The 26,024-nt window shown below is 43.1% G+C and overlaps 1 protein-coding gene across 1 annotated transcript in view; it reads left to right on the top strand.

Annotated features, from left to right (window-relative positions):
* Window positions 1-25,416, top strand: part of traf4a (tnf receptor-associated factor 4a) — a 34,381-nt gene extending 8,965 nt beyond the window's left edge. Inside the window, exons 2-7 of the mRNA XM_040008622.1 lie at window positions 16,711-16,762; window positions 20,192-20,296; window positions 20,390-20,551; window positions 22,713-22,874; window positions 23,841-23,996; window positions 24,574-25,416. Coding sequence (XP_039864556.1) covers window positions 16,711-16,762; window positions 20,192-20,296; window positions 20,390-20,551; window positions 22,713-22,874; window positions 23,841-23,996; window positions 24,574-25,206 — 1,270 coding nt within the window. The 3' untranslated portion in view covers window positions 25,207-25,416. The remainder of the gene's footprint in view (window positions 1-16,710; window positions 16,763-20,191; window positions 20,297-20,389; window positions 20,552-22,712; window positions 22,875-23,840; window positions 23,997-24,573) is intronic.
* Window positions 25,417-26,024: the final 608 nt, after the last annotated feature.

Genomic DNA, 26,024 nt, shown 5'->3' with positions numbered 1-26,024 from the left:
TGTGGTTGTTTTTTTTATTGGCTGTCATGAGACTGTAGTCACTGACTCTAAGTATTGTTAAAAACAGGTAAGGTGGGCGAACAGGACGATTATTTGTAGGTAAAATTAGGGCTAAAGGTGATAATTAACGGATTAGTTGCTCTTTAGAAAACATTTTTTACATTGTGGCTGTAACTGACAGTTATGTGGCGGTAGTTTAAAGTAATTTAACAGGCTTAGGGAGATACTAATTCAACTAAATGACTCATTAATAACAATACTAGGTTGGTGTGAAGCTTAGTGAAAATTAGCAACTGCAAGCAAACGAGGCCGTCTCAACAAAACTGCAAAGAACTGAAGAAATGTTTCGGAAGATAACCAAGAAATTTGTTCAATTCCCATATAATTGACTGATCTTCCTGCTACATCAAACTGATTTCACCATCATCTTCTGTGTTTTTTCAGATAACACTGATTTATGGTTTCTGAATGTTATGCTTTGTTATGCGCTAATACCCTTAAGGATCTGCATAAAATCCTCAACGGGAAGCCCAAAATCCAACTATGCATGGACCGGAAGTTTCGGCGTTTAGTTATTTCCTTCATAAAGACGACATTCGACGACGTTCCCAGTACCCTTAGTGATGAGTTTTGAAAGCTCGGTATATGTCGATAAAGATTTATTAACAATAGTTTTCAGGGTTATCCAAGCAGAGACCACCCTCACTAACTTGTGACGCACACAGAGTCATCTGGTCTATATATAGGCCTGAAATATGACAGAAACTGTTCAGCTCAGAAGAGAGCTTCAAGGGTTAGTCCTAGCTGGCTTTTAAAGGGTAAAGAGTTGAGTTATTTATTTATTTATTCACCCAAAACATGATAAACAAGGCAAACAAACAGGAAAAAACACTAGCTTGCTTTTACCTTAACCCACAGAGGCGGCAGCGTGTGTAAATGGGATGTAATGTTTCCCAGTAGACGCCTGGTTTGCATGTAACCATGCGAATATGCCTGTGAATATATTCCTGAGTGTTCGTGAGGCCCAATAAGAGGCCGTTATAGACATGCCTCGACTTGCCCTTGCCTATAAGAGCTCCTTTAAAATGAATCCCGCAGCCCTTTGCGCCCAAACAAAGGCTGAAAACATTCCTGCTATGCATTGAAGCACCTTGCTCCTCGCACAGCGAGCATGCTGGGACCGAGCTGCTCAGCCCAGCCCTGATGCTGGACCACAGCCAACTGGCCCAGATCTGAAAAGCGTGACTAGTGCTTACATGTGCCCGAGTATGCATACTATGTGAAGCGGCTCAGATAATAATATGTGTATATGAAACCACATACATGCTCTCTGCCTGTTCCCGCTGCTGATTTTAGGGTTCAGCGGCAGATACTTTAAGGTTTGAGTGTTCAGCCCGGCTCCATCTGCTCCCCTCTCGCACTAATCGACTCGCCGCTCATTCAGCGTGTTTGTCTTGTGCACAGGTCACCGAGCTGACGGACCCAGCGCACCGACACACGTGTTTCGACTCTCACACAGATTATTCCAGCAGGGCGCTTTCTCATTTGAAGCTGTAAGGCTGAAATCGCATCTGGAGAGTGCAAGCAGACGCCATCAAACCTCAAATTAGGGCTGATTAACGAGTCATTTTCAGGCAAAAATACTGAACATTTTTCTAGTTTCAGCAGCTGAACTGTGAGGTTTTCTGGCTCTGGTATTTAGTTTTTTATATTTAACAGTCAGCAGTGGGCTGTTTGGACTGTTCTCACCAAAATTTCATCAAATAATCGGTGAAGTAATCTGCCAGCAGATAGAATTCGAACTGGTTAGAGTGATGAAGACGTCACCTTGGACTAATACTGAGGAGATATGACTGTGGAAAGATTTCTGAGAAGTAATTTTGATGATGCAGCAGCTTTGTGAGTTTATTTTACTTGAATCTTCGTCAGACTTCTTTGTATTGAAGGTGACGTCTCGTTATTCATGAAGGAAGTGAAACTTGCACATACTTTTAGACAAAACATCTGTAATCTAATCCCTAATTTCCTTCGGGATTAATAAAGTATTCTGATTCTGATCTATCCCCGAGTGAGAAATGTGCACTAATGCAGCTTTTTGCGTGCAGCTTATGCGCCTTAAACCACATGCTCTTGTTTTGTCGACTCAATGCCTCTTGTTTGCATCAGGGAGTAGTCTTTAGGGTTTCGGGGCTGACAGGAAGGCATGTGAGGAATCTCTGTTCGAGGTCTGAAAGCGGAGCAGCTGGGATCGGGAAGTTGGCGGCTCGCTGCCGAGGCACCTGTCCTCAGTGAAAGGCTCCTCTGTCGAGCCGAACAGGTGTCTGCAGAGCAGTTAAGCCCCTCGCTTGAAGTGAACACACTCTGAATTATAGTCATTTATTCACAGGGCCCTCCGTCAATGTTAAGGTCACTGTCCATTGGCCCTCAGCCTTTCCGCCTGCCCTCTTTTTTTCAGTGACGAGGGCTTCCTTCCTGCCAAGGCTCTACATCTTCCTCTCATCTATTTTTCTGCGGTGGCCCTTTAACCGAACAGCTCAATGACTCCCTTGTGTTTTTGCCTCAGGATCTTTCTCACAACTCATTTACTGATGCGTCAACGCAGCGTTATTGTGCCTGGCCTCCTCCTTCCTCCTTCTGAACGGGCCAACTTTGAACCCCCGATGGGGTGGCGCAGGAAGCGATCAGGTGCACCTCCGGATGGGTCAGTCACCCTGTTCAGAATGAAAGAGCGTTTGTTTACTTCACCTCCTCAGCTCAGAGACTATAGAAAGAAGACTAGATCAGCTGATTGTGGGTTTAGATTATTATTAGTTATTAGTTTCCAACAAGCAGCAGACAAACAAATGATACTAATTTCACTGTTGACACTCAAGAAGCCCTGCAGTAACAAGGCTACTTATTTAACGTCTTGCTTCAGAAAGTGCCATACAGACGCCCCAATTAATACTGCAGCTCAAGCAGTGCAGCTTATATTCCAGCTGAAAAAACAAATTTTATTATGAGTAATGGATGACATCTGTATTTGTTGCTAATTCCTCTATTTTTCCTCCCCCTCTTTTTTTTTTTTTTTTTTATGCGCTGATTGAAAAATCTTGTCATTTATCTCATTGTTGCTCCCAGCAACAGGGGCAGGTTGAAGAATCGGTGCTCGAGGAACAATTCAAACTGAGGCGTTTTGAAACAAAGGAGGCGATTTGACGTCAGCGCCTCGCCTCGCCGAACAAAGAGACCGCGTCCACAGAGCAGGCAGAGAAGTGGACAACTGCAGGAGGCCCAGCTTTGAGGTGCCTCACAGATCAGGCACGTGGGAGGGGGTGTGGGGAGGGGGCTCTCTGTGTTGGTTGGTAGGGACTGAGGCTGATAAGGAGAAGCCAGAGCCACAGCCCGTCTGAGGTGTGATTCCAGTAGCTGATAATAAGGGCAGCGAGAAGGGATTGTGTGTGTGTTTTTTGTGAATTAGTGCACACGTGTGTGTGTGTGTGTGTGTGTGTGTGTGTGTGTGTGTGTGTGTGTGCTCACTGTCAACCATACACGCACACACACCTACTTCCAGTTACCATGGACACAAAAGCACAGGACCTAAAATTGTCACTGCCTGCCGGTGATGTGCACACCTCTCAGGCCCGAATCAGCTTACTGACACATCAGGAAAAAGGAGCTTTTCCGCTCGCTGTTCAGTGGAAATTCAAACGAGCCGGAAGCAGACGTTCGCGTTACGTAACGCTGATTTCTTCGATATCTGACAGTAAAGCGAGGCATTAAGGTGAGCAGGATTGAGGAGGAGAGTTAAGACGGCGCTGAGAGGCAAAAGTTTTCAGTTTTTCTGCCTGAGAGGAACACAAGTGACTCATGACACATCAGACTCGCGGCTGTGCCTCCCGCGCTCTGCTGCTGCGATAACAGTGAATCACAACGACGCAGATCGCAGACTCTGACAAGAGGAAATCCAAGTCGTTATCCTCGCTCCAGTCTTCAGTTCGCTGTGACCTCAGACACACTGTGGCAAAGTTGCAATCTAAAAACTAAATTCTGTGGAAATTCATTGGGTCCAGACATAAAAACTTCTTTATCTCGGATTAGACTCGTCCACCTCAGGCCAATTCACATTTCTTCGTCTGTGTTGTTCCTGTGGGGTCGGACCAAAATAACTTCTTCACACAGCAAAGCTGATAATGGTTTACCCACACCTGCTATCTCTTCCTATCTCTCTCACACATAGCAGACCAGCTGTGAGGGAGTGTGTGTGGAGTACTTATCTTTGAAGGCCTGGGAAGAGCAGACAGCTGTTTATTGAAGGCAGGGCTTCTTTTTCTGGTGTATCTAGTTTGTGTAATGGAAGTTGCTGCTCATTATACTGACCTGATGAGAGGAAACAACAGTGCTTATTTATTCTCTGTGCACAAGTCAGACTCTTTTTTTTTTTCCTAAAATGCTAACTAATGCTATCCAGGATCAGCAGCTGGGGGTGCTTTTTTTTACCAGAAAATATGTCAAATATGGCATTTATGATTCGTACCAGCCTCCTATTTTTGTACCTGTGACATTTAGATGCCTCGTATAGTTCAGGCCTCCGAGCCACTATCTCAGCAGACTAACCGATCTCAGTACTAACGCACATCAGCTGATGGATCAGCCGATATCCTTTAGCCCACTGTTCTAGGCTGCCTCCACCTGTAACAATGCTCTTGTCATGTGGATGTTTTCCACCTGCTTTTCCAAGGTTAACAGGTGCACATCAGTGAAAAGATCTGCTACGATCCATAAGCTATTACAAGTGGGAGGGGCTATCTGCATTGCCCACCTGCTGCAGTCTCTCAGTGGAGTTGTGACGGAGAAGTTCTTTGGCATAATCTGCAGACCGATCATTTGCTTCCTGAACTTGATTGAGATGTGTCTGTGGTCTGAATTTGTTCACTTTTTAAAAAAAATCTGAGCTTGTTTTCTTTGCTCTAAATATTTCCAAAGCGATTGTCAGTCAGTCTGCAGTAAATAATAGTGTTAACTGATGAGTGATGAGCTCCGTGTTTCTCTGAGGCTCTCTCCTTGAGGGTATACGGCTCATTTGCTTGCTGTAAAAACAACAGTCTTCTTTGTCTGGTGAGGGCCTTGGCATTGAAAGACTCCATAATAAACGAGCAAACCGAAGCACTCTCCTTACGAATTGCTATAAAATGTGATTTATGCTGAGAGCATGCAAAGCAGCAGCAGCAGTTCCTCCTCTCCTCCTCTTCTGCCATGAGCTCATGCGCCTATAGGTACTAAATGGTGAAATTTTAGCTCTAAGTGGCTTTTGATTGATGCCGTGCCTCTGGTGGCCAGGTCTGTCCTAAATTCTCTTTAAAGTTGAAATGTCCCTCTTGGCGTCTGGGCGAAACAGATCTTGGCGGTTCTTAAAGTCATAAAACAAACCCCACAGAGAGCAAAACGAGGTCATTACGCAGGAAAAATGCTCTGCTAGGACCAGTTAACAAATCACTGGCATATTCCTCATCATTCTTCCAGAGAAGATAAAATGGTCTTGATTTTTTTTCTGTTTGTTTGTTTTTTTTAAAGCCATTTTGACCACATGCGTTTAGCCTAATAGAATATAGAAGCCTACACCTCTGTGTGGAAATGTAGTTTTGTGTTTTGATGTTTTTTATTCCTGTGTGCGAAGCAGAGATGCTCCATCGTGACCGATCGCAGCTCGTCTTACTCGCTGAACTGTCCTTGCATTTAAATCTTGAGTTAATCCAGTATTTGTGTGAAGGACTGATTTTCCCATCCAGTGTCCCAACTAATCAGAGAAAGTGTGTTCAAAGTAAAATGCGTTATGATGCAGAATATGCTTATCTCTGGATTTACTGGGCATTAACCTCCTCACCTCGCTGTCAACCATCTGTCAGATACGCTGACCTGCGGCAGTGTCCCAGCTCAGAGAGACGTTTATGAGAAGATGTGAAAGGAAGAAGAGTGTGGATGCTATTTCTGCTGAATATGAATGTGCAGCTAGCAGCTCAATATAGTGGAAGTGGGCACAGCCTGGCTCTGTGCGAAGGGTTTTGTGCGGATTAAACAAACAAGATATAAAGTGGTTAGTTAGTGAGCTTTAGAGGTGTTAGTAAGCAGATTTTAGACTGTGCCAGACTAACTGAGCCCCCCCCCCCCCCCCCCCCCCTCCTGTTTTCAGCCTACTAATGTGTTCTATGAAGCTGCACCAGGAGACCATGGAGCTGGCCTAGCTCTGTCCTAGAGTAAGAAAAATCCACCCACAATGATACAGAGACCTTTTAAAGAGCCAGGCTGACTGATTCCCTGTTTCCAGCCTTTAAACTGAGCTGACTGCCTCAAACTAAACACCTGAATGAAAACATTTTCTTTATTTTTTTTGAGCAGCACACCTCATGCCTTATTATTGCAGACGTCACAAACTGATTGAAAATGCTCTTATTTTGACAGGCAGCTTGTACAATAGCTCGAAGCGCGCTGCTGCTTCCACACTTAATCTGCATTAGTGCTGCGATTTCATGTTGTGCTTCTCCGTGATTGTGGCTCCAATAGCTGATTCATTAATGCTGTTTTGAGGGGGGGAAATGAGGTGACTCTGTCTGCTATTCCGTCTCCGCTGCCATATGCATACAGTTGGCTTGTGGCTCTCGTTTGAGTAGGCCAGGCTTTGCCTCCCCGTCCGGTGTAGGCGCTCCACGAGATTAACTGCGGCTCCTCAAAGCCAGCCGTCATCGCTGCATATTGCTCTTTTGAGCAGAAATCTGCCTTCTGAACTAAAATTAGACCAGCCATCTGTGATTAAAACTGCTAAATATCGCACGCGTCTGGAGAAATGTAGAGCATGTAGCTGCTTCCATTTGTTGCTGAATTATAGCTGATCACTCTCCAGCTCCTTTGTAGCTTTTGAATCTTCACAAATTGGTGACAGTGGATAGTAAAACAGAGAGTGGGGTATTTCTCACCTGCTGCAACCTTAAATGCAGCTTTTAGCACTTCTTCAATGGCCAGTAAGTCCTTCTCACATGTGTGACATGTTAAACCTCAGGACTTTCATTGATCTCCAGATGCAGTCCTCCACCCGCCCCGCCCCTCCACAAACCGCCCTTCAGATCAAACGTAAAGCATCTCCTTTCAAGCTCTGCTTTCCTTTCATGTACGCAGTGCGGGCTCTGTTCGTGCGGGTACGCCTCCGTTATGGTGGTCTCTCTCGTTTCCTTTTTTTTTTTTTTTTTTTTTCCACTTTTGCTGTATACTGAGTGGGTGAGGGTGACTGCACTCATGCATGCATGAGCTCAGCTCCCGGTACAATTGATGGGACCTCTCTCTTTTTTTTTTTTCTTTTTTTTTTTCTCTCTCTGCAACTCCCCCACCACCCTGCTCCCAGATCAGCAGCAGTTAATGAAAGTGGATTGATTTTCCTGTACCTCCTGCTTCCAACGTTTAATCTGGGGGATGAAATCAACCAGGAAAACAAAAGATCCTACTGCATTCTGTTATATTATGTCTTTGATTGCCTGCCAAGTTCCTTAGAAAACAGTCTGCGTTGGTATAAAACTGGCATAACTGGCACTGACATCCATATGACTTGAGGCATTTTAGTGGAAGAGTTGGACCATTTGGGAAATGCACTTATTGGCTTCTTTGTCAAGATAGAGGAGTGATACTGCTCTCTAGAATATTAGATCCTAATCAATCTTGTCTTGAGTAATTTATAATTGAGTGTTTTTTGAAGTTATCGGTGTTGTGCACATGCCTGCAGGTATTTAACAGACGTCGAGGCGAGGCTCCTGAAACTCTTGAACCTGATTTACCTTTTATCATTTAACTGTGCAGAAACCTTCAGATAGCTCTTTCATTTTTTTGATCTGGAGCTAAACTGACAAGCTGCTGCAGCTAACTTCATATTTAACCTGGAAATGAGCGCTATCAATCATTAAACCCTTGCTCCTTTCATAATATCCAAGGTGCGACCTAGGAGGGCATCTTGAGTTTATGACTGCTGTAAATTCATAGTGTCAGTGGAGGAGCTGGAATTCAGTTTCTGTTATACCCCCCTCCTTTTTCTGTTAAAGACTCATGTCAGAGCCTGATCACGCTGATGGAAGGAGACAGTGTGGGGGGGATTATAACTACTTGTATGTGCCGTCTCCCCTCCTCACACACTTAAGGATGGATTATGCATCACACAAGCTTGCCTTCAGCTTTCAGAAAACTACTCCTCCTCTTCCCTTCAGCCCTCCATATATGGTCTTCCTTCCTCCCCTCTCCTGCTTGCCCTCCGAAAGGTGTTTTTTTTTCTTTTTTTCTTCTTCTTCTTCTTTGTGTTTTCCTCGTGGCTGTGTGTCTGAGCTACACCTCTGGTCGATGAGATGAGTCATCGTCATCTAATTGCTCTCAAATTCAGACCGACCGCCAGGTTTCACCTCTCGAGCGACTGAGTTCTACTTTTTATAATCACACAAAAGGTTATTTCTGTCCAGGAGATGTAGGTGTGTGTTTTCTGGAAACCAATAACACATCAATGGAGCTTTATTGTGTAATGCTACAAGTACAACCAGGTCTTTGTGTGTAGAAATACATCAAAATTAAGGAAGTTAGCAGAATAATTATGTTATGAACTGCAAAATATGTTCAATAAAAGTTCATCTGTTAATAGCAAACCTGTGTTAGCTTCAATTTATCCCCTTTATTCATACAGAAAATGTAATCCTGTTCAAATGCATGCGTTGACATAACCAACATGGTGCTTATAACATAATGAAGTATCTTATTGATACACGTTAGGAGGAATACTTAAATTTATTGGACAAAGGATGTTGGGGCCACTGGGAATGAGGACAAAGAGGAAAACCACAAAGATTGTTGGTGGTTGGTGGGACAGAAGAGGATGTTAGGGATGGTGTGAGATGGAGACAGATGATCCAATGTGGCGACGCCTTAAAGGAGCAGCTGAAAAATAAAGAAGTGGTGACACAGGTCACGTGTTATTGGTGCATATTTATGATCATTTATTGCAGGCCTTCTCAGGACACAACATCACATCTGATGTTGTGTTTTGGAAATTTAAAGGACAGTCCCTGGAAATATTCTCTTACTGTTGGGTCACACTTTGAGTATGCTCAGTCAGAGCTCTTAGATGACACGGAGCGCAGGGCAACATTCACCTTTATCTGCTTCCGGTGCTACTGCCAAGCTGACATTAAAAAACAAACAAACAAACAAACAGATTTTTGTCAACCTTTGGATGCTGTGAGAAGATGTGCGAACTCTCTCACAGATGGCTCGTGTTCACAAATGTCAACACGGTGAGGTGAACTGCACAGAGAAATGAATAACATTGCATAAGCGATGACGGCATGAGCAGGGATGGCCTCAGGTGTCCTGATCTCCACTGTTTTGTGTGTGTGGTCAGAAAATTGCCTGCGTATAGGCACGAAACAAATTCCCAGTAGCTTCGAAATCCACTTTTCTTCTTTTGTTCAGGTTTTTGTAGGTGGCGTCTGTGTAGCTCGTAGTAAAACCGTCCTTTAATGGTTTTTCTATCTTGGTACACATTTGTTCTCAGCGAGTGTGTTGCATGGGGTGCAGGAGATGAAGCCAGGGAACGAGGCCAGACATCCACCCACACACACACTCACACTCTCTCCAGTAGTAGTAGTAGTGCCTTTCTTCCACTTGCATCATTTTATTCCTGCTTCAGCAAAGTAACGCAACAAAAATAGTCCTTTTCTGGATAAGGAACATGGAGAACTGAAAGTGTGAAAGTTCAATTTACAGGGAATTATGCAACAAATCTTTGAAAACAGTTACATTTTCCGCCTTTATTTGAAGCGCCATCTGACAAAGCGTCACATGTGGTTTATTTCTCTCTTGCTGATGACCATGACCTACAGACTGTCAGCCATTGTTGCTTCATATTAAACAGCTGTCAGTGGCTGTTAGTGACCAACACAGGAAGTCAGATAGGATTTTACAGGTGTCATATTCCAGACTGGATCCTGCTAAACTCAACAAAAAGCCTCCTGAGATCTGTCAAAAACTGTAAGAATAATTTTAGGGTAAAAACAGTAGTGCAAAATGTAATAGTCTGTCCTCTCTTCTCTTTAGTTTAGTTTTCGGGGCATATGATAAAGAAACTGTGTTTGACCAAAATTTACTGACTGTCTTGTGACTCCTTTGCTAAATAGTAAATATCACTGAGCTATGAGCCATTAGATGGCCTCGGTGTGAGGTTCAGTAATAATATCTGTACTTTACAGAGTAAAGACGGAACAGAGAACTGTACAAATTTAGCTCAGATGATAATAGCAGCCTTATAAATTGGACACTAAAATGTCAGGTGCGTAACAGACTGAAGGACAACAATAGAGATGCAGAAAAAAACTATATGCTATTTGTGTAAAATGTTAGATTTAGTTTAGTTTTTCTCTACAAAAATTGAGTCAATCTGCTGCTATTTTTCTTTGAAATCCTTTATTTATCAGGCAGACAGGTGTCCAAAACCTGATAATGTCAAATGAAAGAAAAAAACAAAACACTTTCACGTTTACAAATTGTAAACAAAGAAATGTGTGGGTTTTTTACTTTATATAAAATAACTACTTCACTAGTCATTTCACACTTATGTTCTACAGCCTCAGTTTAAATAAACTTTCTACACCAAGACGTTTCAGTGCCAACCTCTTTTAATTATTGCTATACTATGTGAAAAGGTCACCGTGCTTCCTAGTAGGCAATAGCTTTGCCTCCCAGAAGCGTCAGAGGGCTTATGCACAATATAATCTCCAACAAACCACAGGTATGGACAGCTTATCCTGTAGGAATTAAGCGCTACACAAGCAGCTGTCACAGCGTCATTCATGTGTGGATATGCCACACAGAAAGTCTGCAAAGGAGCCGTCAATCCACCTGTAGGCCGGTGTGTCATCGCGCTCCGTGAAAGTAGGAGCTGCTTCTCCTCTTTCAGACAAATGAGAGTGCCGCAGAGAGCTCGGCGGAAAGCCAAATGAGCTGTGGGCGAAGTCTATCAGGTTCCACAGGTGGAAACATCACCCGGCTTATTCAGGGGATGCGCAGCTAATCGTGAGGCGGAGGGACAGAACACCCGGCTAGAGGCAGGATGTTTTCAGGAAGACCTCTGAGCTGCAGCACTAACAATACTAATTGTAACCTTTGAGTTTGTGGTGTGCAGAAGGATGTCAGTGTAACCTTTTGACTGTCGTTGGTTTTTGTATTTTATGTTGATCCCATTGTTCTAAAAACTCTGTTGCAAAGCTGCTCCTCCACAAGACCTTACAACGAATTGTGGTTTGTGGTCAGACAGCTTCAGAGACAGCTGGAAAAACGTAAGAACGAACTGTTAAATCTCTGGAAAAACGGTTAGAATTCTCTGTGTGAAGTTCTCATTAAACTGGTAGTAGCTGTCACACTTGTAATTTCCCTGATAGTCTTGCGTGTGTAGATTTCTGCTTTCCATATATTGTGATGACAACTATCGGGTCCTGGCAGCGTCCCAAGTTGCTCTTGCCCACATGTAACGAACAACAGGTAGTTGTCCTTCCTGTTCTAATTCCTGGAAATGGTCTGTTTGCTTTGGGTGAGGGGAAGTTCACGGGTAAAACTTTGAGGAGGCACTCGCTTGCTATGAATTCTCCAGACTATTCCCTCCTCCACGCTCTGATATCACGCAGGCTTTGTGGAGGGATATTTGCATTTTCACATCTAACCTATGAAAAGGCTCAGCACTGGAGTCCACGTGTAAAAATGATTGAGACGTTCTAGTACAGTCCGATCTTTGCCTGTATTTTGCGTTTTTGGAGGTTGTTCCTTTCCTTTAATCTGCTAGCACTTTTATTTTTATCTAGTTTGTTGGATGCAGAGTCCAAAGTCCGTGCTAGATTGTTTTATTTCCCTCCCACGGGAAAAAACCCCAGGTTAAAATGATTTACCTTAACTCTAATCTTTTCCTTATTACTTTCTCTTCCGTATCCTCGTTACTTCAACACGTAAGCGCTATGCCCGCCTCACATATAGTTTGACACACCCTGGAACCGAAGAATGCTGCTGCCTCGCTTGCAGTTCTGGTCGTGCGGTTGAACTCTGGGGCTTTGTTAGCAACCGGCAGCTCCCAGAGGGTTGCGCCTCTACTCACAGAATGACTCATCGAGTACCGCTGGCACATTTTGGCCAGGCCTGCTGAACAATTGGAGCAGAGTGGGAGACCATAGCTGAAATGGATCTTCTCAAATTAGTTAATGGTTATTGAAAAGGTGTTTTTCTGTACTGAGAAAGACTGATTGTGATTTTAAACCCTAATCCTGCAACTGAAACATCAGAAAACAAAAAAGAATATTAGAAAGTACAGTGTGAAACTCGAGGTACATGTTTTGTTTTGTATCAAGTATCCCAAACTTGCAAAAAAGGAGATCATTTAAATGAAGTTGAACCATAAAACTAATACTCTGATGTCTCTATGAAATCTGTACTCATTATTGTTCAAAATACGAGACTTGGACGAAGGAAGTCCTGACTTCTTGCACACATAAACCCAAAACCAGATGGATTTGTGGGATTATCGTAACTTTAGATGAGATAAAACAAAGGTCTTGTTTTCCCTCAACTTCCTGAGAGGAAACGAGAAGAGTTTCAGCTGTGAGACCCAAAGCCTTCATGCAGCGCACTGGTGGAATTTAAGGTTTTGTTTGTGCATATTAAAGTTAATCCTGGTTATATCTTGAAAAGACAAAAGGCTTTAGCATAAGGATGAACATAAAAGCTGGCAGCGAGCTCCAGCTAGAGATAAGTGGGCAGTTCAGTCAAGGCTCCCGAAGCTATCTGACTCAATAACAAAAGTCTGCTCAGAGAGTTAATGTGCCACAGACTGGCGCTCTCCGAAGCTCTCGTGCTTTTGATTTAGTTTGTTTTGTTCGTCTCGACAGCCCTTGCCTGCCACAATGGCAAACACAGAAGGGTTTGTTTAGGAGTTTCTCTCTTAGTCAATACAGAGCAGGTTTCAAGGTTACTCTGAGGCAGACTGTCACCAACATGTTGTCTCTGTGTGGCCTGCAGGCCGGTCGCTGTCTCTTGGAAAAACACCACTCTGCTCTGCACCGGTGAGATTAAACCTGAGGGATTTGTACTCCTCACCGTCTGCCTGTCAAGAGTTGCGCGCAGAGTGACGAAGCATGTTGTGACGGCTGTCCTCGTGGTATCAGCTGGATGAATGAACGACTGTTTAATCTGGGCCTGAAAAGATTTAAGGACAGGGGAGAGAAAGAGGGGGCAATTAGAGGGAAGAGGGATTTAAGGGCTGATTGGTGGGTAGGTGGGTGGGTGTATTTCACCTCCAGTGGGGGGAATGTGTTTTCTACCCCCTAACACGATGTGACGATGTCGCCTGCCAGTGAATTTAAGGTGATATTAAGAATGCCTGAGAGCAGCTGAGTGGACAGAAGGAGGAGATCAAATTTTAATGAAGTGATTGTGTTAAATTGCATGCTATACGCTCTTAAGCTGCTCCCCCGTGACTCCCCGACACAGCCCCGAAACGCTGTTTACCAGCATCTCGACTGTTATGCACATTTATGACGAACTCGTTTCAGAAGAAGTTTGTGGGGTGCGAGTTCCCACATGCACAGTTCAAGTTTACCCTCAAGGCTTTGCGTAATAGTAATGTTTACCCTATAGTAGCTTTAGTCAGGCTGCGGCTGTCCTGTGCAATGTTTTTTACTACTGATCTGCTAATTGCTTACTGTGTAAAGTGCTATAAAATGTCAAGGTCCAGTAGAAGTGCACAATTCCCCGCAGCCCACGGTGACGTCCTCAGATCGCTTTGTTTGTCGGATTAAACATCTGTCCAAAGTAGTGCTTGTAACTATACGAGAGAAAATTGTTTGAATGGAAAATTGTACACATTTGGAACCATCAAGCATTTAGAAAAAACAATTTTTTGCTTTTTTTAGCTCACTGGATTGAGCAGGATGTATCACAAGGATAATGTAGAGTCCCAGGTTCGAATCTCACCTTAGATAGGGTGGCTATAGCTTAGCAGTTGACCTGATCTACCTACTAACTTAGAGGTTGGTAGTTTGATCCTGGAGTGGTTGGAGTGTTCCAAGTGAGTAGAAATTCACTGTATAAGAACCTGCTCAACTTTCCATTGATCTTTCTACCAGTTTTCCAGTCTTTTCTTTGTGCTCTTAGATAAATGCTTAAAAACGAATTTGTATCAATATCCAGATAATCATTTGCTGTAGTAAACATGTCGCTTGAAGCAGTCCTTTAGCAGAGTATTCTGCACTGTACCCAAATCTGTGGGTTATATTTCATTTCTTCTAGAAAGCTCTCGCTAGCCAAAGAAATTGTTTGGCAGAGAAGATGGATGAATTGAACCGGAGCTGTGTCTCACATCAGCCCCGCTGCTCACTGCTAATGTGCTGTCATGGAGCGACAGCCAGTTCGATTCGAGAGCGACCCGAGAGAGTCGGGCAGCGTTATCGCTCGTGGGGCCGAACACATGAATGTGTGGGAGCTGTGGGAGCTTCTCTGTGACCGGGGAAGGAATTATCCTGACAGTCTGTGACTAGGCTCTTTTCGCCTGTCTGCCTCTCTGTGTGTCAGATGCATGGCCCGAGTTGGATGGGGCCTCGGGCTGTAAACCCCCACCACCCTTGCCTGCGCCTACATCACCCCCTGTCCAGAGCGGAGAGCCTGTCGCCTCCCATCTCCTCTCGCTTTACAGTTGTGGGACAGGCAGCGCTTTCTAAATCTGCGATGGCCACGAATACTGTAAATGATTTCACACCACACGAGATGCTGACTGGGCTCTCGAAGCCTCTAATCGATTGACCTCCTTTTACAGCCCGTTGTGGGTTTGTTAATTGGTCTCCAGCTCCCTGCTGACACAGTGACCCTAATGGAAGAGAATTACTGCTGTCTCGTCATGCATTAACCTCCCCCCTTTTTTTTTTCATCAACCCTCCCTCCATCCTCCATCTCAGGCCTAACCTCTGCCCCCCCCCCCCCCCCTTTGATGCTCACTCTCTGGTTTCACAGCAGCTGGTTAGACGGGGGGTGCACATGCACTCCCGCCTTGTCACATGTCCCTGTGCCTCTGGGAGCTGCAGTCAGGTGACACTGCCAAGCAAATTAAAGCACCAAAAGGCATACACTTACTGTTTGCATACGATTGTCCCTTAATTAGTTTAAGCATAATGTGGCCGTGGTCGGGGTTATGAGAGGCTTCTGCACAGGTCAGATGAAGCTTCAGGGCTTTTGTGCAGAACACATTTCTCCTGCCGTTTTTGTTTTCTTTGTAGTTTTAGGCAAAACCACTGCTGAAATTAGGACCAGTTATAGTGATTTCCAGCTCTGTATTTTTAATATTAGCTTCAGCTACAGTAGCTTTGCATAAATTACAGTTAAATAAATAATTTCATCCTGACCCCTTCACTTTTTTCATATGTAAGAAATTTGCTGTTTTAAGCTTTGGTCTGATTGGCTGACCTTCACAAATACAAGGTTTACATAGCAGGTGGGGGACACGTGTGTACTTGCGGAGGTCACCCCTTTTTGACAACACACAGAGAAAAGAGTAGAAAAACTGTGTGAAAACAAACCGTTATAGCAGTGTGAAGCCTGAGCATGATCGTGTGATCATGTTTATCATGAGCAGATTCACAAGGTGACATCTTTTAAATGGCCTGACTTTCAACAATAACATGTGTGACTCAAAAATAACAGGGAGGCTCCAGATAATCATAACATTGTTAAAATCTCAGGAGATGAGCCATGATTGCCTCCTTTTTTATTTTTTTTTGTCTGTTTAAGTTTGTGTGTGTGTAGAAGTGTCTGCTGTGCAGCTGTGAGCCTCGGCGCTGTATAGCAGCTCACCCCTAGTGGCTGCTGCCTCTATTATTTAGAAGTGTGAATATTTTATGACAACATCAGGGCTGGGAGTTTGGGAGACGGCTGCCCTAATGAGCCATGGCACTCACTCATTTGGACCTTAAACGGGCTGCTGAATGCACTTCTGTGGCGCCACAAAAACTGCACAGGGGGTATGTAGTAAAGTGGGTGTTCAAGTCTTATTTGGGGTTTTACTACTCCAGGGGGAAAAATGCAGAAAATAGTCGTCTCGCTGTTATGGGAGCAGATCGGCAAATCGTCCCGAGGATGAGCCTCGAGCATGAAGGCGAGGTTCAGTTTGTATACTGAGAAAAACTGAAGCCTGTTAAAACAAGAACTTTGTTATGTCGGCTGTGGTACTAGAGCAAAAAGAGAAATGGAAAAAGAAGCTAAACAGTGGGGTTCACAATCATTTCTTTATGTTTTAGAGAAAAACAGATGAAGCTCTACAGTGTAGTTTTGTCCTCTGCAGTCATATAAATCTGTGCAGACGTGTCCTCTGAGGGGTCAAACACAGAAGAGCCAATGTCATTAAAGTCAGCAGCTCACAGATCTGACATCACTGTGCATGAGAGTGCGTCACGCAGCATGATCAGTCAGAGAACTTTTCAGCTTTAAAGTGTATGTGAAGAGACAGAGAAGCACTAAGGGCAGAGCAACGCTGCTCTTTCAGACTATTATAGAAGAGCCTTTTAGCTCTGTCCAACGGTCAGTGTGGTTTTAAAATGTCTGCTTTTAAACTTGTTTTCTCTGTCTTCTTTTCATTCAATACTAAACTTTTCTTTGTTTTTCTTTTTTTTTTCTTTTCTTTTGCAGTGAGGGTGTCTTCAAGTGTCCAGAGGATCAGCTGCCCTTAGACTATGCCAAGGTACGACTGACACTCCTAATCCCAAACTAAAGCCAAACCCACACATGCAGGAGTATTTTTAAAAGCACATTTTTCCCTCCTTAGTTGAAAAATCAGCACGGTAACAACATGAACCAAACCCACCACATTTGGAAGCCTGAACATGTGTTTTGTCTGCTGCCATGTTTTTTTGTTTTTGTTTTTGTTTTTTTTTTGGTTTGTTTGTTTTTGAGGGGCAAATTAGCATATTTTAGATGAGAGGTTGGAGTTGCTAATTAATGCTAATTAGTGGATATATCTTGGACGGGCTATACCAAAGAGCAAGTCCCAATAATTTCCATTGAAAATGCTCCAAAAGGCAATAACAGCACAAACGCAGCTGAGTGGTTCACTTCACTGACTCCAATTAGCAGCTGTGGCCTAGCAAACACTGAGTGGTTACACTTCTGTCAATCAAACCAGCTACACCCCCTACTGCAGTATGTGAAAAAACAGACCCTGTTTAGTTGGTTTGAAGGAGGAAAATATCCATAGAGGTCAAATATATTTAGTTCTAGGTTGTAAACCTTTTTTAATTGATGTGAAGTGGGGTATTTTAACATGGGAGTCTATTGAGAACAAATGACCCCATAATGTAGTGGTTTGTATGGTTCCGATCCCAGGGGCAGACACAAACCCAGGCTCAGGGGGCATATGGTAGTCCAAGTGCTGGTCCCAAGTCTGGATAAATGGGATGGTTATGTAACAAAAAAAAACAAAAAAAAAAGCAGCACCTGGTATAAAATCTGTGTCAGATAAAAGGTGTGGATCCATCCACTCCGATGACCTCCTTTGGGAAATAAAGGGAGCGACCAAAAATACCCTCTGCCAAAAGCCGATGGGGAATGACTTGCTTTGAGACATGGACAGCATAAAAGATGTTCTTGAAACCTCAGACTTTTGTGTCATGTGCAAACTGAACAACATTACCTAAGTTAAACAAAACACTTAACAGAACATGTTTTAAACTCAGTTTCGCCTTGTTTATGGATGTCTGTACACTGGAAGTTTTCAAAGAGTTCTATTTGGCAAGGCCAAAGGTGATAATAGCCATGATACAGCTCACCGTGAGGTAACGTGAGTGTGCTAAAATGCTTGTGCGACCAAGCTGATGTGCAGCAGATCAAAGAATTGACAATTTGTACAGAATTTCTACCACGTTAGCATCCAGATTTTAAGCAGATACATTAACTGTGATCACCCCTGTGGTTGAGAAATTTAGCACGCTAGCATTTGCCCAAAGCACTAAACACAGAGTACAGATAAGACTGGAGATGATCAATGTAACACCATGCCACTAGATGCTAGAATAATTAAAATGCTAGCTTTGTAGCATTTTTGTTTTGTTTGCATTCATCTGCTTCAGGATGTAAATAAACTGGGCTACACTGGCCTGACTAGGAACGAATGCAAATCAGATGTCTAACGAGTACAAAGATTAGATAAAGATGGAGTCATGAATCCGGATGTAAATGCAAATTATCAGAAAAACTGCTTTAGGGTGATGGCTTTGACTTTATAATGGTGTGATAAAAGCTGAATTTTTGAAAGTAAGTTTACAGATCCTTGTTTTAACTGAGAGTCAGAGTCAGTGGAAAATCTATTAAAACTAGTACCACCCCACCCTCGCCTCTTTTAATACATCTCTTTATGTCCAGAAGAAATTTCAGCTGAACAATAAATGCAGTTAATCAGATTGTGCTCAGGGGGAAAAGATAATGACTAACTGTATTCAGAGTCGGCGGCTGGCTCTCACACACCCACACCCCCACTGCAAAATGAGAGACTGGAAGACAAGGATAAGGGGCAGGAAAGGATCATCTCCTTTTCAGTGCAGTGTTAGGCTTCAGTTGATAAGTCTCCCATGCAGTTTGTTAGCTTTACTCTTTATGATTTTGTTCTGTGTGCACAAAGCTCATTTAATCAAAGCCACTGGAAAAAGAAAAAGATGACTGCACTCAATAGAAGTTCATCATCGTTCAGATTTAATGAAAGCTGATACCGTCAGGCGGGGAGGAATAAGGTGATTTTTGTGACCTTAAAACTCGTTAAAAAACGAAGGAAATTATCAGGGTTTAACCTCGAGCTGCAGCAGGCTCAGCGGGGCAGCAGTGCAGGTCTGCATGCTGTGCTCAGAGCGATGAAGGCGCCTGTAATAGCAGGGACTCCCCACGGGAAGGATGTGCTCATGGCACACCTGTCAGACGCTGTTATTTGCCAAGGCTCCCAGTCGCCTGTAAATTACCCCATCCTGGTGGTCCCTGTCAGGGTTGTTGTAACGCTCGCTGAACCCTGTCCTTCGAAAACGTGCACAAACACAACCTCGCTCCCACAGAACAACAGTGTTGCAGTCATTAAAGGATTGCACTGTTTCTGCTGTAGCAGCAGTGCACGGCCAACAATTGCTGCAGCAGACAGAATAAACCCCCAACTTGGAGCTCCAAAGAGATTAACCCCCCCCGATCTGCCTGCGACTAACTTATTAAAAGGTCATTATTGCCGTCCTCCTGCAAATTCCAAGACTGTAACAATGAGAGAGTGTTTCAGTGTGCTTTAGAGGACTTTTTTTCTGCTCTTTGTTTCTCCTCAGAGAATGTGATTATGGCACTGAAATCTCAACCGCTCCTTCAGTGTAAATGGAGTCGCTTTCTGTGGATCTCATTTCACTTCAGAGATGTACTTTAAAACACTTGAAAAGGCGTCTATCTCCTAACAAAGCTGCTGCAAACAATGAGAGAGACGACGAGGGTTTCCTTGCAGATCGTTTTCCAAATGAATTTTTAACTTGCTGGCGATGGCAGAGACACGTGAGCGCAGTCGGGCACTTTCTGGGAGCCGTTATTTGTTCGGAGGGCTGTTGTGACATTTTGAGGAAGTGGCTTTTCTTGTTTGATCAGTGCTCTGCCCGTGCTTCGTGTGACAGCACAAGGGATGGAGATGCAGCGAAAGAGCCGTAAATCCTCTGGACAGCGTACTGTAGGGAAGGATTTGGGGTGTTTGGGCAGAAAACTGACTCATCCCTATCGCTCTGTGAACAAGAATAAATAAATCTTTTCTTCTTTTCTCCCCTCTCTGACTCTTTCAGAGGTCCCATAAAACGACAGACTTACTCATTATCACTGCAGTGCTTGGCTTGAGTCACTGTGCTGCAGTCTGATGAAGGCTGCATTTACCCTTTTTGCAATATAAATCTCCAGTGTGTGTAACTGTGAGCAGCCACTGAGTGTCTGTATTCTGGTTTATGATTTCCCATTATTCACTTAACCAGTGTCTCATTTATCCCATATTTCCTACCCTCAAAGTAATGACAAAGCTTACAAATGTAGCAAAAACTTGTCAAAGCCACATGCATTTAACCAGTGGGGACACATCCTGGGATCTGCTACACCGACCTCCTGCTTTTCTGTTTAGATCTACCCAGACCCAGAGCTGGAGCAGCAGATCTTGGCTCTGCCCATCCGATGCATCCACAGCGAGGAGGGCTGTCGCTGGACTGGCCAGATGAAGCAGCTGCAGGTAAGAAGCCATGCCCTCTGATACATGCCTCCTTCCTCCACTGCTGCACCCAGCATGTGGGGTGATTCTGATGACCTGTTTTGTGGCTCTCAGGGCCACTTCTCCACCTGCGCCTTCAATGTGATACCCTGCCCCAATCGCTGCTCAGTCAAGCTGACGCGCCGCGACTTGCCCGACCACCTGCAGCACGACTGCCCCAAGCGCAAGGTCAAGTGTGAGTTTTGTGGCAGCGAGTTCACCGGCGAAGCCTATGAGGTAAGCACTTCACACCTTTTTTTTTTTTTTAAAAATCATTTTTATTATGGTTTCTCTCTCATTGTAAACAACTTCATGTGACGGCACATGATTTCCATGGTTATATGAAAGGTGTCTTTGTTGAAAGCAGCAGGAAAAGTGAATGCACGTGTCAGAGCCCTCAGAGAGTCTAGGTCTATTTTGAAATAACACGTGTGTTGGCAGAAAGAAAGAATATATAACTGTGTCTTTCATGCTGAAAGTGTTTTCCACAGCTGAAGTAATTCAGGCTTCTCACTAGCACCTCTGTCATTACTGCCAGCCTGCCCCTCCTCTGTTTACTCTGCTTTCCCCTTTGCCCAATATTACAGGAACATTAATACACTTTTGACCTTTACTAATAATCCTAATATCTAATGTAAGTATTTATATGGATGTGCCTTTAAGATGCTGAGATTAACAGTAGTACTCAGAAAATTCATTTATTCACAAGACAAAAAAATAGGTTGTTAAAGCTTCTACAAAGTTGGTTATACTTATAAAATAACTAAATATCTTACCCTTGCAGCCTTGGACTCAAGACTCCTTTATTAACACTGTTTCTCACATTGTTTAATGTTAGCTCGAGGTTGCCATTTACTCTTAGCAACTGCATTCAACTTGTCATTTATTAAATATGACTTATTTATCTATAATTCTATTTGTTAGCTTTTTGAAGCTATTCCATTTCATAGGTATTTTACAGCTACAGTTTAGCTAACAGCTTAAATTGTTTGTCTCTACTGTAGTGTAGTTATTAGCTAGCAACTGTTATCTATATATTTAAGTTAAACAATAAGTTTATATTTATAGATAGCTATTTTAAGTTTTTGTACAGTAAATTAAATATAGTTTGTTACTTTGTTTCTCTTAGCTAACAACTGTTAGCCATGCATTTAAGCTAACAATTCCCTACAATGTGGTGTTAATTTTAAACAGTATTTTTTTAACAATTTAATGAGTTTATCCACATTAGAAGCGAAAGCTTGTTCCTACCACTTCAAGTTGATAATAACACTTAAGAGTTATCATGTTATAATTTTGTATATTTGTACATTTTATATATTGTTTCTCTGTTAATACTCTCCATATGTATATAGTGCTGCAGTGCTAACAGGCATGTTTGCACTGAGTAGGAGATGCTCTGTATCTCATTGTACAACTGTATAGTGACAATAAAGCCATTATTAGGGCAATCGTGGCTCAAAGAGTTGGCAGTTTGTCTTGTAACGGGAATGTTGCCGGTTCGAGCCCTGGCTCGGACAGTCTCGGTCGTTGTGTCCTTGGGCAAGACACTTCACCCACCGCCTACTGGTGATGGCCAGAGGAGCCGATGGCGCGATATGGCAGCCTGGCTTCTGTCAGTCTGCCCCAGGGCAGCTGTGGCTACAACTGTAGCTTGCCTCCACCAGTGTGTGAATGTGAGAGTGAATGAATAGTGGAATTGTACAGCACTTTGAGGGCCCCGAAAAGTGCTATATAAATGAAATTCATTATTATTATATTATATTCTATCTTATAATTTTAGGTTATTATCTGAAAATGAGGAGTTATTTCTGAATGAGTTGAAATTTCAAGATGCATAAATTTGGAAAAAGTCAAAATTCTGACATGTGTAATGTGAAATTTTAAGTTTTGAAAGTTAGCAAAATGCCAAAACAAATGTTCAGTGGCACTTTAATTTGAATTTTAAAAAAATGTTTGAATGGAAGACTGTTTTATTTAGGTCATTTTTTTAAACTAAATATACAGTTTTTATTTTTATTAAATTAATTCAGTTCAGTTCCCGTGGCTACTGGAAAAGTAGTGGTAATACATGGAACTAAATTGCCTCACAAATCTAGCAATATAAAATGGGTAAAAAAAGGTTTTGCTTTCTGTGCTGGACACCATTAGATATAATTGGTGAACATTTTGTTATTAGATTAAGATCCAGTTAGATCCCCATGATTCGTTACTATTCATGGATCCAGGTGTGTTCATTGCTGCAATAACATTCATTATAACCCAATTTTAACAGGCATTATTTTGTTAATTAAAATGCAGTTTAAATAGAAGACACCATCAAATATGCACACCTCCATGTCTGAATCATAGATTTATGTCATAACCCCGATCTAATTTTTCATTTTTCTCATTCCAGAATCACCAGGGTGTATGTCCTCAAGAGAGCGTTTACTGCGAGAACAAGTGCGGGGCGAGGATGATGCGTCGCCTGCTGTCCCAACACAGCATGGCCGAGTGCCCCAAACGCACGCAGCCCTGCAAGTACTGCGGCAAGGAGTTCGTCTTCGACACAATCCAGGTCTGTTTCACATTAAGTTTATGACCAGATGCTGTGATTTTCCCCAAAAGGCTCCTTAATTTCTTTTTTAAATGTATTTATTTTTTATTAGTGAAATAATTATGTTTGGCAAGATGAAGTGCAGAGACACATTTTATCTTCTGTCTGTAATTCAGCCTATTGGGGCCCGATGGCAAAGAGAAAACCTGCTGTAGCTGAAGGATGTTTCCATTTATGGTGTCTCTGTCTTGTGGCAGCTGGATTTTTAGTGTGAAGCTGCTGTTTTTTCTTTCTGGGTTTTTGTTATGGGGAAGGCACCTCCTGCTGCACACATCTGGCCAGAGGCAGAGCAGTCAGTGTCACCCTCCCCCCACGTGACAGGCCAAGATGTAATAATCCAATCTTGGTCATAGCACACACTAGAGTTGAAGAGCTTTTTCGTTGTCACGTGATATTCAGAGCTTTTCTCAGTATTGCTCATTTAATTGGTTTACAAAGATAGGTGTTATCCTGCTTCCTCATGTTGCCATCTAGTCTATAATGGGGTATCTCAAACAGCTGCTGATTTTACCATGACAACATACACTAATTTACAATAATATGCAATCTAATACGTCACATGAAGATATGGAAGACATTTTATAGACTGGTTTTAAAGAAATCAGTTGATGAAATGATCAGCCGACATTTATAAAACGGATGAAAATGTATAAAAATGTTAATCACAATTAACCAGATCCACTGCTTTCCTTGGTTTATTCAGCCATGGATCTAAAACCATAACGTATTTACTATAACAAATAGCTTCATTTCTTTTCTTTGAAGCTAAAATAAAAATAATTTTATGCTTTTTATGTCTGTAGCCTCATTTTTAAACCCAAGTTTTGGGGGGTACTTTCAAGGACTTCTTTTCCCCTGTACAGCTATTAATCTGAGCCTTGGTGTGCAGTCTGTGTTCTTACTGGTCATGCTGTCTGTCCTCTGCAGAACCATCAGTACCACTGCCCTCGCTTTCCTGTCCAGTGCCCAAACCAATGCGGCACACCCAACATTGCCCGAGAGGACCTGGCTAACCATATGAAGGATAACTGCGGTAGCGCCCTCGTTCTCTGCCCCTTTAAAGATGCCGGGTGCAAACACAGGGTAAGACCTGCATCATTTGACCTTAAGAGATGACTTGTCAAATGTTTTGCCTTTGTTGTCCAAGAAGGAAACTTCTGGTCCTTGGTAAATGTGTCCAAAGTATGGCCTTTCTTCTTCTCAGACATGCACTGCTGTGGCTGTAGGGTCTATTTTAATGAGATCAACACTTCTACACTCTGACAGTGCATTTCTGTCTATTTATAAAACCCACATCAATCTGGAGAAATGTGGATATGCTCGAGGAAGAGTGACTGATGAGCACCAAACTCCGGCTTGGTGTTCTGTTAAGACTTAAAAAGCATCTGGAGAGCTTGACTTGTTCTATTTAAAGATGGCCTGATGGAAAGTACAAACACAAAAGCAGAGTGCAGATTCACTTTGCAGTCTGAGCATGCTCATCTTCATCATATTACTGTTTGTTTTATTATTAATTGATACACAGGAAGTTTTAAGTGTCCCGTACTGTATAAAACCTGGGAGAAATACTATAAATAACTAAGATTAGCACAAAAGCATTCTTTTACACTGATGGGAAGCCAATTTTTGTTTTTATAATCAGATTCCCCGTTCTCTGCAGTGCCCCAAACTGGCTATTGGTCGTCACCTGGAAGACACCACTAAGTCCCACCTGACCATGATGTGTAACCTGGTGGGTCGTCAGCGGCAGGAGATCCTGGAGCTGCGGAGGGAGATGGAGGAGTTGTCTGTAAGCCACGATGGCGTACTCATCTGGAAACTCAGTGACTACTCACGGAAACTCCAGGAGGCCAAACTCAGAAGTAACCATGAGTTCTTCAGCCCGCCCTTCTACACTCACCGCTATGGCTACAAGCTGCAGGTGTCAGCCTTCCTCAATGGTAATGGGAGTGGTGAGGGCTCTCACCTCTCTGTCTATATCCGCGTGCTGCCCGGAGAATATGACAACCTGCTGGAGTGGCCCTTCTCCTACAAGGTGACGTTTTCCATTCTGGACCAGAGCGACCCGTCGCTTTCAAAACCCCAGCACATCACGGAGACCTTCAACCCCGACCCTAACTGGAAGAACTTCCAGAAGCCCTGCAGCAGCCGTAACTCGCTGGACGAGAGCACGCTGGGCTTCGGTTACCCTAAGTTCATCTCGCACGAGGAGATCAAGAAGAGGAACTACATCCGGGACAACTGCATCTTCATCAAGGCTTCTATAGAGATTCCACAGAAGATAATGGGTTGAGATGCAAACTTTGTTTTCTGTTTTATGAAGGAGAAAGATTCGTTAAAAACTGGAACTGAAACTTAACCTTGAGAACTTATACAGACTTACCCTTTAGACCAGGGGTCCCAAATCCCAATCCACGAGGGCCGGTGTCCCTGCAGGTTTTAGATCTCACCCTGGGTCAACACACCTGAATCACATGTTAGTTCTTTACCAGGCCTCTGGAGAATTTCAAGACATGTTGAGAAGGTAATTTATCCATTTAAATCAGCTGTGATGGATCAAGGACACATCTAAAACCTGCAGGGACACCGGCCCTCGTGGACTGGGATTGGGGACCCCTGCTTTAGACACTTTCTGCCCTTATAACTTCTCCACCACAGAGCTTGTAGTGAGTCTGTCTGGCTGTGCAAGTGGACTTGGAGGACCTTGATATATCAGAGAGGAGAAAGTGTTTCGTCTGCAGAGCCATCAATCTCTGTTGTTTCTTTTATTATTAATTTTTTTTTTTTTTTCAATTTCCGTTTGTTGACCTTTAATCACAGTCTACAACTGAAAGCCTTGGAAATCAAACAGTGCCTAAAGAGTTTATCTTAAGTTATGCTTTTGTTGTTTTGTTTTTACCATACAAAAGATTATGGAACAGATATAAAATAAAGCTGAAGGGCTTCATTAGCCTCTACACTAAGAGTAGGAAAAAAGGAAAAAAACAAGCTGTTTTAGAGATGTCCCATTTTTATCTGGGATGATCTAAAGAAGAGGGAGCAGAGGACTCAAGCTCAAGCCCAACTGCCTTTTGTACATGTGCTCATACAGTATATATGAACCCTGAATAC

The sequence above is a fragment of the Simochromis diagramma genome, unplaced genomic scaffold (genome assembly GCF_900408965.1).
Source record: "Simochromis diagramma unplaced genomic scaffold, fSimDia1.1 OVJJ01000344.1, whole genome shotgun sequence".
Taxonomy (NCBI): Eukaryota; Metazoa; Chordata; class Actinopteri; order Cichliformes; family Cichlidae; genus Simochromis; species Simochromis diagramma.
The sequence above is the reverse complement of the archived record's forward strand: the minus strand, read 5'-3'. Positions and strand labels throughout refer to the sequence as shown.